General features: G+C 40.1%; 1 protein-coding gene across 1 annotated transcript in view; it reads left to right on the top strand.

Moving 5' to 3' along the window:
- The window catches only part of LOC104073505 (receptor-type tyrosine-protein phosphatase T), a 150,955-nt gene that overhangs the window by 32,066 nt on the left and 99,374 nt on the right, over positions 1–19,515 (top strand). Inside the window, exons 4-5 of the mRNA XM_009573313.1 lie at positions 3,284–3,485; positions 6,904–7,006. Coding sequence (XP_009571608.1) covers positions 3,284–3,485; positions 6,904–7,006 — 305 coding nt within the window. The remainder of the gene's footprint in view (positions 1–3,283; positions 3,486–6,903; positions 7,007–19,515) is intronic.

A 19,515-nucleotide genomic window follows, 5' to 3' on the forward strand; every position in this document is an offset into this window, starting at 1 on the left:
GACTCCGCTGCCAGAACAGCTGTAATTGTGGCTGAAGTTGCAGCTGCTTTCGCTATACGGGGAGGCCCATAGAGGAACAGGCTGAGACAGAGCTCTCAGACCTTAATCCACACTTGGCTTAGCACTAATACCTAAGAAACAGCAGATATCTTCCTTGGAAGGGGGAAAATGATTCTGGTTTTTTTCAGAGCTGGAAGAGAATTTGCCTCCTTTTCCAAATAGAGGGCTCTATTTTCAGAGCTACTTCATCTGTTTCACCTGTGGTTTTGCTGCTTAACCATCAGCACTCAGCAATTGCAGAAATCCATAGAATCCCTCAACCGCAAAAATGTTTGTGTAGAGGAGTGTAATAGCCCTCATTTTATAAATGGCAAAATGGAGACTCAGAGAACATCAGCTTATCGTGGTCATGATGAAAGTCATTAGCAGAGGTGGGCACGCAGCCCATAGGCTCCCCTGGCAGTGTCCGTCTATACTTTCCTCGCCACTTCAGCCGTTCAGAGCTCTTGCGGAAAGCAGAGAAGAGCTTGAGACTAAGTCTGCTGAGAGCAGTAAGCTGGTAACCAGCTGCATCTGCTGACATCGTTTTGCTTACCAGTCCCTTAAATATTTCTGCTTACGGACTGAATGAAACTGGACCACAGGCACAATTTTGTATTATTGTTTCCCTATTCTCTGTGTTGCATCCAGGTACTGTTCGTGTGTTAAAGTTAAATGTTATGTTTTGGGGACAAGGATTGCTTTCTCTGAATGTCTGCCTATCACCTGGTTTAACAGGGTTCATATCTATTGGAATAGAAAGTCTGCTGCAGAAACAATAGTCTTGCAATTTGGCTATGCTGCAAATCTCTCTTCACTGTAGTTTATATATCCTAAAAAAAAGTTTTGGGAAATATTGAAGTCTGATTTGGGTGAGAAGTCATTCTGAAAATTGACCCACACTACAATCTGAAATTGTAGACATACTCTCTCTCAAGTACAGTTTTCTCCTTTCTCGCTTCTTGTGAGTTGACCCAGGTTGTTTTAAGGTCCCTTTTACTCATATTCTCTGCTATAGTCAACAGAAGAAAGACAGACTGTTGTTTTTTTTAAATCAATGACTTTTTTTTTTCTTGAAAGCTTTTCTAGCTCTATTTGCCTTAAGGGGATAGTTTTTTAAATGAAAAAAAATAACTCTTTTTGTAGTTATTTTAGAACTGGTGAAGGTAGCTAAATACTTTTATTTATATGGAGATCAAGGACACTCCACTTCTATTTATAGCCTTCTGCATAATGTGCTTGAAAATAAATGCCGCTGATTTCGCATAGGCTACTACCTGGGCATCTGCCAATGTGGTTTTCAGTGGCCCAGCAGTAGGAAGTTCCCTTTCTGTTTCCCAAACTCCCATTTTGCTGATTCCCCTTTGGAATTTTGTAGAGTTGCTATTTCTCTAGCACTTGATTTGCAAATAGAGCATACAGATTGCATCGGTTCATTCCTACCTAGTAGAATAAATACATTTTTCTTTCTGGAATTGGCTATGGCATTGACTGGGTCACATCTCTTAATTTAAAGTCTCTGATCCTCACTCTAACTCTGATGGTGTTTTTACACTCCCTTGCCTTGAAGTACCTTGATGCAATAAGAGCTGTCAAAATATTGTCCCATGCCATGCTGTGTTGCATGTTCCTCACCTTACCTAAGGAAAAGGAGCGAGTGTAAAGATTTCTCCTCCCCACATTTAGTTTTTTTGTTTTAATGACCCTTGTGCTAAGATCTCTCTCTTTCTCAGGTTTCTGGCCAGTAATAAAAATTGCAAACCAGGTTGTAATTCCTGGAAAAATTAGTAGGTTTTCAATGAAATCACCTGCAAGCTGTTCAATTATAATTCCTTTAAGAGTTCTGCCTTTGCAATTTCTTGCTGCTGTGTAGGCCTGGGTGTAATTCACGGCCCTTCTCTGTTGTTCTGCCTCATCTTGGGTGTCAGTTCTGTCTAAATTGTTCTTCTCTGTCCAAATAATAGGATTCACACACTCATACCCTCCTCTGGTGTCAGTAGCATTAGTCTCTGTCTCTTATTTATCCTGTTATTATTAAAGCCCCCCTGTTTAAACATTGTACATTTATTTTTCCTCAAAATGCAACATTTTCCTCCTGTCATAAAGCAAGTGACTTAAATTTTCAAAGGCTCTTTCAGCAAAGCTGGGAATTAGATTCTTGTGGAGTCCTTCATAAAAAATTGAAGACTTCATGTATTAACATACATTGATTTATTCATAGTGTTTCATTACAAATAAGCGAGGATCCCATAATATCAGGAAAGGTTAGGAGAGCAGTGGAGCAAGTTATATTATATTGACAGCTCAGTTGAAATTGAGCTGCCTTTGGATTGAATTTGGAACGCAGGGAAGGAGTTGGCTGGTAAATAAGTCATGAGTTTTACTTGCAAGTGTCTGTATATCAACAGGGTTGCCATGGGTAAGCATAATGGAGCTCGAGCAGAATTTCAAAGGTGTGCTTTCAGCTTGGATTCCTCTAAAGGTGTGTTAGTACCAGCAGCGGGTGTATTCATGAACAGCTCTGCAGGTCTGTAACCCTGCTGACTTAATCTCTCAGGCGAAAACCAGGCATGGTACCACGTGTAAACCTGCAAACTGAGGCTAAAAACAGGGGGAGGGAAATGATATCAGAAGCTGGCTTACAAGCTCAGAGAAGAGAAGGGCTTTTGTCTAAAGACTTGATGATACTTATTTCATTTAAACATACCATTTCATTTCACCATATTGTCTTTAGCACAGGAAAAGAATTCCAAAACCTTTGCTGTCAGTAAAAGGCTTCCATTGTTTTCAGTCACCTTTTAAGAAGGCCATTTGCTGGGGAAAAAAAAAAAACTTGATGGAAAATGTATCCATGTTTGCAGCAAAAGTTTTCATATGCTGTGCGGAATTGTAGGGGAAATTCTCACGAATATTCCGCAGCTTGTGCTGTGTGCTCTGGTTTGGCTGCAGAAGTTCTGAGGTTTGGAACAAAAAGCATTTCTTTGCATCTTTTGTTGTAAATCAGCACGTGCTGAGGTTTTAGTGGAGATAAGAAATTAGTTTTTTTCCTAAGTAAAGCCTTGGAAAAATGTTCATGTCTGTTTGACAGCATCCAAATACAGAACCGCTCACTAGGGATACTGAAATAATATCTGTCCTTGTATTTTCAATGTCTAGTCTCAAGAGATGGCAAAATAGTGGAGCAGAGAAAGGCCAGGTGCAGAAGGCCCCTTATCACCTTACTTTCCTTGTTCTTCATTTGCAGATTACATACAAGGCCGTTGGGTCTCTGGATCCCAGTGCTGACCTGTCCAGCCAAAGAGGGAAAGTCTTCAAACTAAGGAATGAAACACATCACCTCTTTGTAGGATTATACCCAGGGACTACGTATTCATTCACCATCAAAGCCAGCACAGTCAAGGGCTTTGGGCCACCCATCACAACACGGATTGCAACTAAGATTTCAGGTACTGCTTTGGAGAAGAAGAAAAAAAGAACTTTCTAGGGCTTTGTTCTTTAGACCCACAGCTGATGCATAAAACAATAAAAAGGTATTCAGCTTAGTGTCTCTACAAGTTTCATAGGGAAAATTTTTAAAATGGCCACGATCCAGAATCTGTGTTTGTTCAGGTTACAAATGCAGTGGTTAATTTGTGGATATCTTAAATATCCATGAATATCTTTGTAGAGCATTTTAAATGAGAACCTTCATTAGTTCTACAAATGAACTATCCCTACAATAATTGTTAGTATTATCTGCCTGGCTGGGGAAGCTCCTTCAAGAATGTGGCTTTTATTTTCAGATTGCACCAAAATGGATGTAATGAAATAATTGAATTAATAGTGCAAGGAGACTCAAAATAAAGGAGGAAAGCTGTTTTTGTGTTTTCTTTCTGAGTAAGGGCAGAGGGAGGACTTGAGGTAAGCAGACAAGTATGTGAAAGGCACTAAAATCAGGAGGCATTGCAAAGAGAAGGTTCATGTGTCTCTAGGGAAAAAAGGAAACTTAGGCTAGCTATCAGAAGAAAAGATCGATAAAGGGATGGTAGAGATGATATTGCGCAGCTTATGTAGCCTTTAATTTTAACATTTAGTAACATTTAATTAATAGCACTAAAACAGGTTCTCTAACACAGTTTCAAACTGTCATTTTTTGGAATGCCTTAACTGTTTTTTCAGTAAAGCCAAAATAAATGTTTGGGATCTTCAGGACACTCGTAATGCTTGAAATTATGGCTGGATGCCATAGAAAAAAGTGCGCAACAGTGCGTATTTTCCATTGCCCTATTTCAAAATTGGTTAATAAAAATAAGTTGTTAGCAGTAAGTGACAGTGTAAATTTAAAGGAAGTAAAATGTATCCATTCCCTCCACTAACTGTCAGCAGGGTTTGAACACTTAACATTTAGTGCAAAAAAAAAAAGCCCGTGTCTCAACCACTTGAAGTAAAGCCATTAACTGTCCTGACAGCCGCACGGACTGTTAGGGTTTATGCAGCCCCGCTGTGAAGGGAAGGCACGGCATGCACTCTATTCACTTGTGACCAGAGAAATAAAATAGCACAGTAATGGTAGTGCTTTTTTCCTCTGATTCAGTTTCTTTGCATTTTATTATTCAGTGAGTGCTCAAATTGTGTTAGAAGCCTGCATGATTATTAACTGTATGCACATTGAGCTTGGCTTATTGTCTTTTTATTTTTCCATCTTCCAAACATCTGGTTTGCAATAGGTAGGCACAGACTCCATGTAGGCATTAGGGTAGTCTCTGACATAGATTATCTCATTGCATGGTCAGTCCTATACATGTAATTTGGAAATTACTATTAAATTTGCTTGAAGAGGAAGTCCCAAGGTCAGCAGGGAGAAGAAGGATTTTTGCATTGACTGGAATGTCCTTGTAAGACTATAAATATTTTAAAATTAAAAGGCATCTATGCTGTAGCAATTTGTGAATGTATTTTTTTATATGGGTGGACACGTTTGTTTATGTCTTAATCACAATTAAATGGCAGAATTCCTGAGGACTTTTCTTTGGGCAGGTCTGGGATCTTGCCAAATAGGCATTAAATTGATGAGCAGTGCTTGCTATCTTAGAGAGATCACTGCCAATTGTAGTTTTATTGAGGTACTATGCAACTGTTCTGTGTTGAGTACGCAAGAAAACTGCTATATCTTATTTCAGAGTCTTGTGACTAATACAGGCTCTGATTGCTGAATTATACTCAATACCATTAGCTAGTCCTGCCAAGACCTATATTTCTTGCATTTGCTTCTTAACTATATGGTGTCTGAAAGTAAGATTGTAAATTCGCAGTGTTTTACAGAAAATAACTAAACAGGTCTCATGCACAGCCAGAAGGAGACATTCGAGCTAGCTAACATATCAGAAACAATTTCGTGGCTCCAGTGCAGCACTGCAGCTAGGCTAGAAGCAGCTATTTCAAAGCAGGGTGATGGAGCCTGCAAAGGCAGAGCCCAGCCTGCTCCTGGTGTCCAAACTGGCCTTGGAACCATTTTGTAGTACTGCGTTGTGCTGTAGCACCATCCCCTCTGGCCAGAGCAGGTGCTGAACAGTTCTTGCTGTGGCATCTCCAGCAACTACGGTGATCTCTGGTATAGAAGACCACTGGTGACAGGCATCTTCTTTAAATAACTCACTGCTTCCCCTTGATGCAGAGTGACTCTTTCAGAGAAATCCTCGTTAAAGAATTGGCATTCATTCTGAACTCATTGCCAGCTTATTGACAGGGAAGTCAGTAGCTGAGCTGATAATAGCAACCACCATTCTTGACAGTTTTCGGGCATTTAGATAAAAATCCTGATTGTAAACAGGATTACAGTGGAAATCACTGTGAGAGGATTAAATATAGGATCCCCCACAATGCAGCTTGCCCTTGTGAGTTACAGATGAACTTTTTGTGTGAATTCTTCTGTTGGCTTTATACTTTAAAGATATTTCAACGAACTTTGCATCTTTGGAATAAATTCGATGCTGCTCTGATCTCGTGATCTCTTCAGTTCTTCCACAGTAAAAGTTGTCCCAAACAAGTGTCTGCTGTTGGGGAAGGAAGAAGTAACGTAATAAGAAAAATATGTTTTCTAAGGAAAGCTATCCTACTGTCATGAAATGATCCTATTAGAAGATAACAAAACAGAAGTAGAAACTAGACTTTGGCTAAGTGTGAATAGTCAGTCATTTTCTATGTTGCTTTGGGGAACACATCAGCGAAGCGATGGGGATACCGTGGCTGGGAGCTGCCTGAGTACGCCATTGGAAGCAGCTGCCTACTGACTCAACATCACTAAAGCACTGGGGTAAAATGTCATGGGTTTGAGCGCTAAAATAACCTGGCTAACTTGTGCTCCTCTCTTTTCATCTTTCGTGTTTCATAACGCACCCTCCGGCTAATCAAGGAGACACAGCTTAAGTCTATGTATTAAAAACTCTGTCTGAGATGTGGGAGGTCTAATCCAATGACCAGAACAGTGAACAAGAGTCAGGTTTCCTGGGTGTTATTCTTAGCTCTGCCACTGATTCACTCATCCTAAGTGGTCTTTTATAATGTCCATGCAATTTTCTTTCTTCACCTTTAAAATTGAAGGAATGATCCCATCTCAAAGGATTACTAAGTCTTAAAAATTCAAGACAGGATTTTCAAAGCCAGCTTGAAGATTTGGGTGTCCAATTCCTGTTTAATTTTAATAGGAAAAGAGTGTAGAAATATTTAAGCAGTTTTGACAATTTTGGTCATAACATTGGGAAGTATTTTGATGTTTCATTTGAGAAATGTTAAACAGTCTCCAAGAAATGTTAATATTATGTTGCCATCACTACCAAAGGCAGTAACTGGTGTATGACTAACGTGTTGCTCTTTGTTCTGCTCCAGCACCGTCGATGCCAGAATACGACACGGACTCCCCCCTGAATGAGACTGACACTACCATCACCGTTATGCTGAAGCCGGCTCAGTCCCGGGGAGCACCTGTCAGGTAGGTGTTTTGTCTTCTCTTTTCACAGTTCTCCCCTCTCCTTCCTCCCCAGGCTTCACTCATGCCTCTCTCATTCTCGTCTGATAATGTAGCTGCTGAAAGCGAACGCTGACTAAAAGGCCAGCTCTGCTGCTGATTCTGCCTTTCACAGACTCCTTTTATAAACGCCTCAACCTACTTGCCTCCCGCTGTTAACCTCCGGGAAGGATTACTGATAGCACTGCACGGGCTTATTACCCTTCCAGCGTCACTTCAGGTGCCGCTGCAGCACGGGAGTACAGCAGTACGTGCAGCTGCGTACTGCGACGCCGTGAATTGAGCAGCGCCATGCAAAGGCGGAGGAGGCTCCAGGCCTCCGTCTCCTGCCCTCTCTTCTGTGACGGACAAGGCCTTCTTGAAACTATTGTATGAATGTCCAACTTATCCTTAATGCTTGCGGATGCAATTGTTCAGATTCTGGATCTAACCACACTCCTCACATCTTCATGTTAGAATCCAGCTATTGCTCCTGGGCTGGTTGTGAAGTAGGGATCTAGTTCAGAAAAGATGAACTCTGGTTTAGTGAGGCTTTGCCAGTTGTAGGCAAGCACAATTTTCACTGGCAGAGTAGAGGATTTAGGGGCAGGGAGCTGCACAGGCACCCATGGAACAGAGCGAGAACCTTGCAGAAAACATTTCTGGCTCTCCCTGAGCTGGGTCCCCTTCTTGATGATGAGATGCTGAAATGGGACCCTCGACTGCAGATCACTCCCTGACTGTGGAAACACGACTTACAGAGGTCTGTAATTCGTTGCTCTCTTCCGTCCAGGTGCATTTGTACGTGGTGAAAGGCACAGACAAACAAACTTCCCTTCTGAGCTGGCGCTGCCTTATCTTTGCTGGCCGAAGTGCCAGTTGGTCATTCACCCTGCCAGTGTCCTCAGCTGAGAGCATGAATTAGAATCGCTTATGATAAAAATAGTGGCTACTGCTTTGCAGAGGTATCCAGCAGCCATTACCTCCCTGTAAGCTCTTCAGGCTTTTACCTCCAGTTTTCAGAAGAGACTTTTGAAATTTTTCCTATGGGTGGTATTCTAAAAACCCATAGTCCCTTCTTTCAAAGTGACTTGGGTTTCTACGGCCCACTGACAGGTTCCTAGTGCATTTGAAGGATGTCCCACTAAGTATTCAGGAGCAAATTACTCAGAGGTTTGCTACTTGATTTAATGAAGTATCCTGTAATTGGCAGTCCACCCTGTGTCACGGCTTTCCTCCAGATTGCACTGACAGTCTCAAGCAAAAAATCTGCTCTTTAAGACTTAGCACCATCCTTTTCTAGTTTTTCTGAGTAAGGTATTTTAAAGTTTCCCTTTCAGTCTCTGGTACTCCATGTGAGGAAATTTAGGAGCCTATCTTCCGAGTCCTTTAGGGATGTTTTTCTGCTGGAAAAGAGCAGTAAAATCACACAGCTCTGTTTTGTTTTATTTCTTTATATGGGGGAACATTCCTGTATCTCGTTTTACCACCTGCTGTCTTAAGAGTGTTGCTATTTTGTCTTTTTATTGAAAAGTCTTGTGATTTTTCTCGAAGTCAATTTACTATACTTCAACCGCATTCGGTGAATAATATCTTTTCCAGCAAATGTGTCTGTTATAAAAAAATTGGTAGAGATTTTTATAAATTTTCAGTCTGGTTTCTTTAATTGCATTGTAGTCTATTATACACACATTTGCAGAGAGTACAATATTTACATGCTACATCTAAATGATAAGATTACTTCGTATTATGAGCCCATTTCATCAACTTACAGATGTGTGTATGAAAACCAGAATGGACAGCGCGGGGGAGGGAGGGTCTTGAGGAGAATTTTAGCTTTTTATTAACTGTGACGGCCTCAGAATGTGCGAATACCTTTCTCTGTATAACTATATAGACTGTTCTTGGTCTAGCTGCAACAAATCCAAGTATTTCAACCTTGGATTTTCCCAATCTCTTCCCTTTTCTTTCAGTCTGTTCTGCACACTCTCCAATTTGTGTAAATGCTCTCGAAACACCATATCCAAAAGCAGGTAGCACTCCCTCGGAGGCCTCAACAGCACCCAGCGGATTAGAAGAGTAACATACTGTGAACTGCATGTGATACTCTTAACGCACAACAATGAACTGGTTTTTGCCCCCCTCAGTGTTTTCTTCGTCTTCAAGCTGAGATCCAATATATCCTCTTTGTCATTGTCTGGTTAGTTGTTCTACCTTTTGGTTGTGTGTGGTTTATCTCTCTTTCACAAGTATAATATTTTCCATTCATCTTTATGAAATGTGATAAAATTGATTTTCAAAGTGCTTTAAAATTCTGATACAAACTTAAAGGACTTATAGCCCCTCTTAGTCCGGTGCCATCCGCTGTTCAGTCACCCAAGGCATTAGTGAAAACACAGATTTGAGACAAATGACTGAGAAATCTGCATGCGCAGCAGCGAGGCGGTGCGGAGGTAGCTCCGCCTGATGCAGCGTGTTGGTAGGATGCCTGTTCTCCTGGCCTCCCTTGTAGACATGACCATGCTTTCCTCGATCCCTTCCCTTTTGCACGCTGACCCTTTCATATCCCAGGCTGCCTGAGATGGTTCTGAAAAGGTATACTTGAAAGTAGTCTGAAATAGATTTTCCTCACATTTCTTATAAAACCTCTGATATTCAGATCTTTCAGTATGCAGGAATAGGTCAATCCCTCATCCCATCAACCTGACAGTTCTCCAGGCAGCCAGGTTCTGCTCTGCAGTGCCCTGGATTTTTATTATAGTCCTCCCAAACTGTGAAGATGAAAAAAACTGACTATACAGTAATTATTCTTAATGTTTCCTCTTACATGCTGGGGATGGTGAGTTGGAGTACGTGTTGGGGTATGATTGTAAACTAGTATCTATATATAAGATAATTATGTGACTATGTATTGTGTTATTTCATTCTGCTGTAGTCTGAGCAGCATACAGATGGAGTATGGTCTGCAAGATCATTTTTAGAGTAGTATCGTAGAATATTTCAAATAAGATTCATTGTATTTCCATTCATCTGAAATTCAAAGTCACTTTCAACATTAAGACATTTCTGACGCTCCCCAGTGCTCATGATGAATAACTTAAATGAGGTTGTTTATAAAACTAATGGTCATGAACTTGGCATTGTAACAATCTATAGATAACAGTGAAGAATCTTTCATATGAACTAATAGGAATAATATAAACTTTGGTATTCTTTCATCTATTTTGTCCTATTGCCAAAATAAAGATGAAGCCTCAGCAAGGTCCCTTCTGGCTTAGGCATTTCATTCTTGCCTTTATTTTCCATGGTATAACCTGCAGAGCTTGACTCCACATTGCCCTTTAAAAATAACTTTTAGGTGTTATATCAATCTAAAGCCCGTGAATGGTGCTATGATTGATTTGCGGAAGACTGACATTCATTTATAATAGATTCAGAAGAGGAAGGAAGAATGCAAGTGTTCCCAATCTTTACTCCTCAACTCTTTCCTGAAAATCTCCAATGTGATTTTGAGGATAATTCTGCCTTTGAATCTGTTATTGTCAGGAAGGCTGAGTCAGTCCTTCATAGATTATTCACATATGACATCTTTAGACTTCTGTTTGAGAATTTATATCCCATTCACTGCTTGAAAATACCACTATGAGGGATTTTATTTACATGACATGTCCACTGGGCTGTTTTTTGTGTGTTTGATATTTGAAAGTCCATCTGGTTTATTAACATGCAGTTGGTTCTATCAATCTACCTATCCTACTGTTACGGAGAAAATCAAATTTCCGGAGCATGTATTAGTTTTGAGGATTTGAGAGTTTAAATAAATGCTCCCCTTAGGTGTGATTGCCTTGTCGATATTCTGCTCTGTGTATTGGAGCTGCAGGACACTGTAGAAGGACATTAGAGAAGAGTCTGCAGTTATTTTGGGGGGTTTCAGACTATGGAGAACTTTGTTGTTGGAAAAAGATGGATTTAATCTCCCTATCTTCTTGCAGTTCTCTGAAGTGTATCAGTAAATAATGTGTGATGTTCTTTTGTGTGTCTGCCAGCACGCAGGTACAGGATGGTCTTTAGGCACCTGACCCCTGTACTGTGCTAAAGAGCAGTATTATTTGAACAAAGTATTCAATCTTCGCGTTTGCCTTTATGCATATATATATATATATTTATTTGTGGGGGAGAATATATATAGAATATATATATGCAGTGTAAATAGAATATGTAAATGATCCTGGAGAAACATATTCAGGTAAGAGTCATTTATTGTGTATGTGTGCAATGGTTGGATACTTGTAATCACTTTGATGGTGAGGAAGGATGGGTTAGTTTACTTAATTAAGTAAATCTAAATAGGAAAACAGGAGTTTAAATATTTTAAATGTATTTAGAAGTACTGAGCAAAGGTGAAACAAATATTTTCATATCGACAGCCAAGCCAGTAGGAGAAATTAATTTATGTGGACCAAGCCCCATGTTACTCTTGAGTATTATCATCTGATTCTTGGTCTCCCAAGCATGAAATAAAGGAAATGTTTTTAGTTTATATGATGCTAAACAAATCAAGAGAAAACTGTTGTAGCGTTATTTAACAGAACACCTAAGAGCAGTGGTTTTTTCTGGTTTTATACTCAAGCTATTCTTCAAGCAAACAATCCCATATGATGTATCTGTGTACTTACGTATTCCTACATACAGTAACAAATGAAGATTTCCTGTGGCGAAGGGGAGTGGTGTTGCTTCCATTTTATGATGGAGAACTGAGACTTTGACTAGATAAAACTTGCCTTCTGTTTCAGTCTGCGACAAAGTAGAAATTAAGAGTCTCTGGAGCCATAGGCTATAACTTTAATCTCCAGATAATTCTTTCTTTTCTTGTGATTGCAGGCATCATCTCTTTATCCTGAGCTTACCTTTCCCATATGCCTCTCACTAGCATCCTCATTTTGATTTTGTTTTTAATACACAGTAGTTCTTTCCATCCTTATGAAGGAGTGGTTTGCAAGCTAGTGACCTTGATTCTGTGGTGGAGGAGGAATGAGACAAGAAGCTATAGACTTGCAAAATTTGGTGGGGTTTTTGTTTGTTTTACAGATGGTGGCTTTGGTGTATAGATCTCCATAGCTGTATAGGGGGCAATGCTGTTCAGCTTGCTGCCTTGCAACTTCTTAGTGGCATCACATGAACTTGCCTCAGGCATTTCTGTTGATAATTAATTCATTAATGCGAAGAAAGGGTGGCAATTTCTTATTCTTAAAACTCCCACGCAGTGTACCTTGTGCTTGAAAATAAAGACTGGAGTCAAGGATCAGCGAAACAATAAAAAAGGTTCTAATGTTGAAAGCTATGGGGAGCATAACAAATTATCGTGCCCTTGGTAATTCTGAAAGTTCAGTTGCATTGATAGGCATGTTATAAATACCTGGAAAATAAAACTCCTGGCCTGCTTTTTCTAAACTCATATTCAAATGTATGCATCATATGACTTGGTTGATTGAATACAGGGCAAACAGTCATCACATTAGATCTTTTAATTTTGTAGTATCTAATGAGGAATGAGATTATCAATCTAGGCTTCTGATATTATAAGCCTCATTATCTGTATTAATTAACATCTCCTATAATATACCTCAGGGATATTGTTCGGAAATCATTCAAGCTGGGTTTCTCCTGCATGGCATTCTGCCTTTAATTTAGGCAAGAGTTTGAAGGTAAATGAGTGAGTTTCTTTCCTCTTAAAGATAAACAAGATCTTTTTCTGGTTTTTCTTTAACTATATGTGAACGTGAGAGAGAGAGAATGAAAATGAGAATTTGGATGAAAGGTGTGGCAACTGCATGGATCAGCATGATGTTTATTACACCAAATAGGAACAGAATAGAGTTGCATAGTAAGCGTTTGCAGGCTTGACCTCATCAGTGTGTCCAAACCCTGGTGAGCTGACCAGAGCACTGCAAGCCTGAGCATACACTTCCATTTCAGCTGGAGTCGTTGAAAGGTGGGTTTAGATCATACAGGATGACTTCAGTGGTACTTGAAGTTATTCTGGATCTTTGAAGTGCTTTGCCTACTGTGTCAGGAGAGAAGCATAATGGAGGTATGGGCATGCATCAGGATGCAAGGTGACAACCATAAGTATCAGGAAGGAATATTTAGTCTTTTATGTAGCATGGCATTATTAGTTGAATGAGTGTTTCAACATTTTTTTAGTTCCCCCCGAAGAGTCAGATATTGGCCCTAAAAAGTGAGGATAAAGGGCATTTTGGGTCAATTGTCTCATCTGGTACAGGAAATGCATTTTCTTACTGGATCAGCATACTGTTCATCTGAGAATACTTTCCCTTAAAAGGTCATAAAACTGCCTTTGCCCATTTATCAGCCATCAGAAACAGAGCCGTTCTCTGAGCCTAGATGACCTGCTCTGTCTTACTAACCATTCCGCAGAGAGCTTTGGCAGTAGACAGAAATGCGAGAGGATAGCCATAAAATTTGCATGTATTTTAATGATAATATTTTAACAATCAAATTACACATGGAGCCAATTCTTTTGTGTCAGGCAGCATTTTATTGGCTCTACAGTGAAGCTTTTGCTAACACTTTTTAGTTTTATGAAAGCCTGAGGATACTGAGAGTGGGAGAGTGAATGTTTTTGCATAAATCTTTTATGCTGTCCACGTAAACTGTCAGATTAAATTCCAGCAATCAAAAGGTTAATGAAGGCTGAACTTTAAGCTGAGAGTCACAAATTGATGGCCATTTTCTCACATCAGGCTGTCAACCAGTAAGACGAGGGAACAGGAGAAAATACCCATGGTTGCCAGTTTGAAGGTTTCTTTTTCCAAGACATTTTTTTGCTTCACAGCTCCCAGAGCCAATATGCCTCTTCCTTGTTATCTCAGAATAAAAGGATAACAGCAAACCGCATAAAAGATTTTAAAAATTAGAAACTCTGAATTTCTTGAGGCGTACTGCCAAAGCTCCTTTTGCCGGTGAGAGCCCTTGGATCAGACCCTTTGATGGGATGAACTGAGCCTGACCACAGCTACTCAAGGTCGGAGCAGCCCACAGAAAGGAGCTTGGCTCTTTTTGCGGACCACAGAGGATGATTTACCTAATTGAAGCAGCTCCTTAAGGTACTTAAAATGAGATGGGATGAGTCTGGGCACAAGTCCCTGGCAAATGTCCACCCCTCGGAAGCAGCACGCAAGCTTTGTCCAGCCAGCAGCCATTCTACCAGGAGTGAGGATGATGAGTTCAGAGGGCAAGTGGGCTCTTTTCTGTTGCATGTGGCAGGCAATGTTTGCGCTAGCAGGTGCCCTTCAATGCGTCTCTAATAACACAAAAACGCGATAAAAGGGAAGATGAGTAAGCTCTGCTTTGCTGTTGCAGACTAAGGCATTTCAGGATTTAATTATACTACAGGTATATAAATTCCGGAAACATGTTAATGCTCCCGTGATTAAAATTATAGAGGGCCTAATTGAAAAAGCATAAACCGAATTGAAGAATTCCTAATTATAGTTTGCTTTGAGGTGTTAATTTCCTCCATAATGAATGCATAATTTCTTGGAACTAGAAAAGGGGGTTGCTGCACCAGTGCGTGGGCTGCAGATGGAATGAAGGGATTATCATAAATGCAGCCAGACAACTCAGAAGAATAAACCTCTGCAGCCATGATGCTATTCTGCCTCTCTATAATTTCAGTTCTCCTTGCACAGCGCTTTTCCAAAGCAAAAGGCAGAGCTAGGAGATGGTGAGGGATTTGCTTACTGTGCAAAAGGAAGGGGAAATAGGACTGGTTTAATTAAAAGTAGTCATGGTGCAAAAGTGGAAGGCGAGGAGAGAGGCGGAGAGCGCAGTATTTTTGGTGAAAAGGTCAAACGGCAAAACAGAAGAGGAGGCAATGCTGACTTCCCTCAGGGCCAACCTTGACGGATCCCTAAGTAACTGCAGGAGCTGATGTTGATGCAGGTCGATTTTTTTTCTGCCAGAGGATACACCCTATATTTCATGTTTTCTCTTGCATCAAAAATATGCTTTGCTTTGAAGGGAGTTGGTGAAGTACAGGATTATCAGATACAACTTCCCGATGTTTAAATTTGCCCCATTCCCGCTATGGTGGAGGTAAGAGGTGTTTACAGGTGATGACAGACCAGCTGCGAATTGATGCAGAGAAGTCCTTCCCCTTGGGACTTTCCTTCTCCCCTTTCTCCATCCTCAATTTTCCTTTGTTCCAGGGCAGGAGTGAAGGTACCACTGACACCTCTCCCTGGTGTCAGAAGCGTGATCACTTTGCACTTTCTGAAAAGCACAAAGTGTCCAGAAAAGGTGGAAAGAATCTGGCTGATACTCCTGCAGCTTCAGGTGCTGAAAATCTGTATTATCCTTACCCAGGAGAGCTCATCTTTTCTATTGTACATTGATGATATAACTGTGAGTAGACTGTTATCTGGCCATATGGGCCTTGCCTAGTAATGAAGTTTCTCCTGAGGTTAGAAACAGAGCAGGTTCTCTCTATTTGTCTTGTGTTTTTCTTAGCCTTTCAATTTTAAAAAAACAAACACACACAAAACCAGCAAAAATATTTTTCTAGTGTTCTCTCTTAAAAAAGACATCAGGTTCTGATGTGTGGGTTTTCCCTCCACAGTCTGGTGGCTATGGTTGTGGAAAAGGGAGAGGAAGCTTTGAAATCCAAACTAGATTATTTCTGCATCCAAATGGAGCTAATTTCATGGAAGCCATTGGAAATACCCAATTTAATTCTGACTGAGAATATGTGCAGATATACCCATGCCCTTGTCCAAGCCACTGCTATAATGAAGGAGATGGCCGAAAGTGTTGGACAGTCCCCGTAAGGCTGTGTCATAGTCTCTCCTCATCCTGCAGCTTGCTCAAGATCCACTTTGGCTCTTCTTGTCCTTGAAACTTCCTTCTGGTCTCAAACCAGCGATCACTGAGGATGACGACAAGACCTCAGTCAGCGATGCCTGTTTAATGCGAAGCGACATTAACAAAAAAGGGGTTGGGTTTTTTTATAGATCAAACAGATGGCAGGTGGCTCAGGAGGGAAAAAACACCTCCAAAGCCACTAACATTAGCTCCTGTTGCAGCGAAAGCCGTATCTGTCTGCACTCATTATCTTTAATCTGCCAGCACAAAATAACGTTGAACGGGAGAGATAGGGACTGGGCCTGTTCCACTGGGGAACAGCAGCTATTATGTCTAATCTGTATTGCAAGCCAGGTCAGGCTTATGGAGATGGTTGAGATAATGGAACACAGAGCTTTGAAATGCCCTCTGGTTCTTTTTTTTTTTTTTCTTTCTTTTCTTAAATTTTTATTTCCAAGAAGATTAAACTGAGAGAATTTAAAGCATTTAAAGGAATGATGCATACATAATACAAGTAAATAGATGCAGTGGTCTGGGGATGGAAAGGAGGTAATTTTGTGAGTATGGATAGCATCTTTTATTAGACCAAATGATACAGCTGGGAAAAATGGGCTTTTAAGCACACAAATCCTTCTTTTTGGTCAGTAAATACTGACTGTCAATACAGTTGTCTTTTTGACAACTACTTATGTTTTGTGCATGTTACCGCATTTCTGTTTGCCGTGCACAGACACTGTGGTGACGGTTAGAATTGCTCAGAACTATATGGGAATATTTGCAGACCTCAGAGGTCTGTCGGGATAAAAGACTACCCACCTAGGGTCTGAGGCCAAGTGACATTACATTTGACATTACATTATCACTTCTTTTTACAAAAAAAAAAACCCACCACCAAACCGACCAACAAAAAAAGCAAAAACACCCTGCTACTTTCTAATAGATTTTTCATTTTTTAGTCAGTTGTGGGAATTTTATGTGATGCTGCAGTATGACTGCAAAGAAATTTCAGACAAAGTATTCTGGCCAAAAATAGCGTTTGATATAGTGATGCTGGCAGGATGCTTTTCTACAAATACAAATACAAATATTTTGTTTGGTTTTGCCTTTTTTTTTTTAAGCTTGACACAGTGCACAATTCCTTAAATAGATACCACCGTCTGTCCCACAGGTAGCTCATCGCAGTTGCTGATACTGACTGGGGAGAATACAGGACCATATCTCTTTTCTATACAGGGAGCATGCAGTCTTTAAACTTTCTTACTTTTTCCAGAGCCCATTTCAATCGCTATATAAATTTAACAAAGCTTGAAATTTTAGCGATAAAAGAATGCCCATGTGAAAACTCAGACTCCCAATAGTATTATCCAAGTGTGAAATCGCTACCTTTTGTTTCATGAATTTCAGGGTACAACATGCCTTGGTAATAAATCTAGACTACTGAACTGAATATGAGAGTAGAAGAAAATGTGAAGAGACTGTCTTACCAGTCTTCGTGATTAAGTGGATTACATTATCATTGGCTCTACCTCAGCAGGTTTTTTTCATAGCAATGGCAGTAATTACCGTCTCCTTTCTATGCCATTTTTACAAATTTGGCTGAATTTGGATATTTTGTTGGTATTCTTCAGCTTCAGTGAATGTAGTAGAAGAGTTGTTTAATTTAAATGAATGTTAAAAGAACACACAAGAATAGCTTCAAAATGAAGAATCTGGTGTGAATAACTTTGCAATATGAGAGACTATTTTTCGAGTAGCATCACTATTACAAGCTTTATTTTTGTGAAGGCCTTGCAGATGCGAACAAGCTGATTGATGACAGTGCAGACCAATATTCATAATGGGCTAGCTTTTGAATCTTTGAAATAGCCAAGCATATTCCAGAAGATGACATTGCAGAACAATCTCTTTTTTTCCTATTTTCTGCATAAAAATGTTTATTGAAAGCTAACCTTAACTTCAGCATATTGTATTCTGCATGGAGCTGTTCCAAAGCGTAATGGGAATAGCAGCAATCTTTAATTGATTTTAATGGGTTTCGAATCAGTTCTTAAATAGACAGAAAATTGCAGAACAGTGCACTGGGTCCTGTATGTACATCCTAGGTGGCTCTGAAACTCAGTTCATTACGTTTTGTAGATTAGTTTCAGAGCTTCTGATTAAAGGAGCTATTGGAGATATTAAGGGTGACATTTTAAAACATGTGAAGTAGGTAACTCAATTCTCAGGAATATGTGGCCACCTGTTTGAACCCAGAAAACTTTATGAACTTGGAAACTGTCTGTGGAGTCGATTCTGAATGCCTGAACGTTTGGTTACAGGATTGCAGGAGGAGTCTGGTGAGGAATTATTCACCATTATAGCCAAAGGAAAGCCGTGCTGTCCATGCAGTGTATGCTCAGAACAGCGAGTCTCAACATCAGGCTTTATGGCAGTTATCCATTCAGTTCTTGTAAATTTTAGTAGAATTTATGTTACATAAATCTTTTTTTTTTTTTTAGTTTAGTGGGTTTTACAAAATCCCTTCTGTGCAAGTTCATGGGAGGGCTGGAGGCACACTGTGAAAGGATCTCATTTACTGTTTAATTTCACAATTTTTTAGAGTAAGCTCTATAGAGTACTGATAGATTTTTGTAAGATATTTCTAGTTTCCATCCCTATTATATTTCCTCAAATTTCCCATTATTTTATTTCTACTTGTCTGTGTGGCAGAATTCAGGCTTTTATTTAGATACCTTTAAGAAAGAGAAAATAAAGGTGTTGATGCTACTCTTCTGTCTCAGTTTGCATCACCTTGGCCATAGAACAAGCATATGCACATTCAGTAGCTAATCTGAATTCTAAATGTGGGTGTCAGGCAACACATCAAACTCTCTCCCATTCCAGTATCCTGGGAGCTGACTCCATGCTGTCAGAATAAAGGCGATGAACCTTCCTGGGTATATACGAATATATTTATATTGGCTCAACCAAATTTAATGGGATTATAAGTTGAATGATAAAAAAGCTAGTGTTAAGTATCTGTAGCCTGGATTCTGCGACTTAACTGTTAACTTAAAAAATGGGCTCTTAAAAAAAGATGAGGCTGGCTGGTATCAGGACTGCCATGTTTAAATAACATCCAGGGAAACTGGTCTGAGGGTGTATTTCCAGTGAGCATTTCCAGTGGGCAGGCCTGGTGTTTGATGACTGAAGTTATATCCGATTTCTGTAGTTTGTTGCAGAGCTCTGCAGTAGGAAATCAGCACTCGCTCTCTGGGGCTTCTGTGTGATGCCGAGGGTCTGAACCAGTATGCTGACAATGCTCTCATGGTCTAAGAGCACGCTTCTTAAAAACAGTTGCCTTGTAAATAAGAGAAAAGAAGCCGAATTTGTTGCTGGCCCCTCTAATTATTGTAGCTTTGACCCTGTTCATATGCGCCTGATGCCTTTCATTCACCTCTGTGCAGCATTAACTCTTGCGTGTTGGTCAGATAGTATTTGGGTTTGATTTTCATGTTTTTGGATAGCCTTTTCAGAAGTGCTGAATCTGTTAATTCCATAGAATAGGTGCAACAATGGAAATTCAATGTCCAGCCCCGTGTCGGCTGCTACATCCCACATGCCTTCAGTCT

The sequence above is a fragment of the Fulmarus glacialis genome, unplaced genomic scaffold (genome assembly GCF_000690835.1).
Source record: "Fulmarus glacialis isolate BGI_N327 unplaced genomic scaffold, ASM69083v1 scaffold3752, whole genome shotgun sequence".
Lineage (NCBI taxonomy): Eukaryota > Metazoa > Chordata > Aves > Procellariiformes > Procellariidae > Fulmarus > Fulmarus glacialis.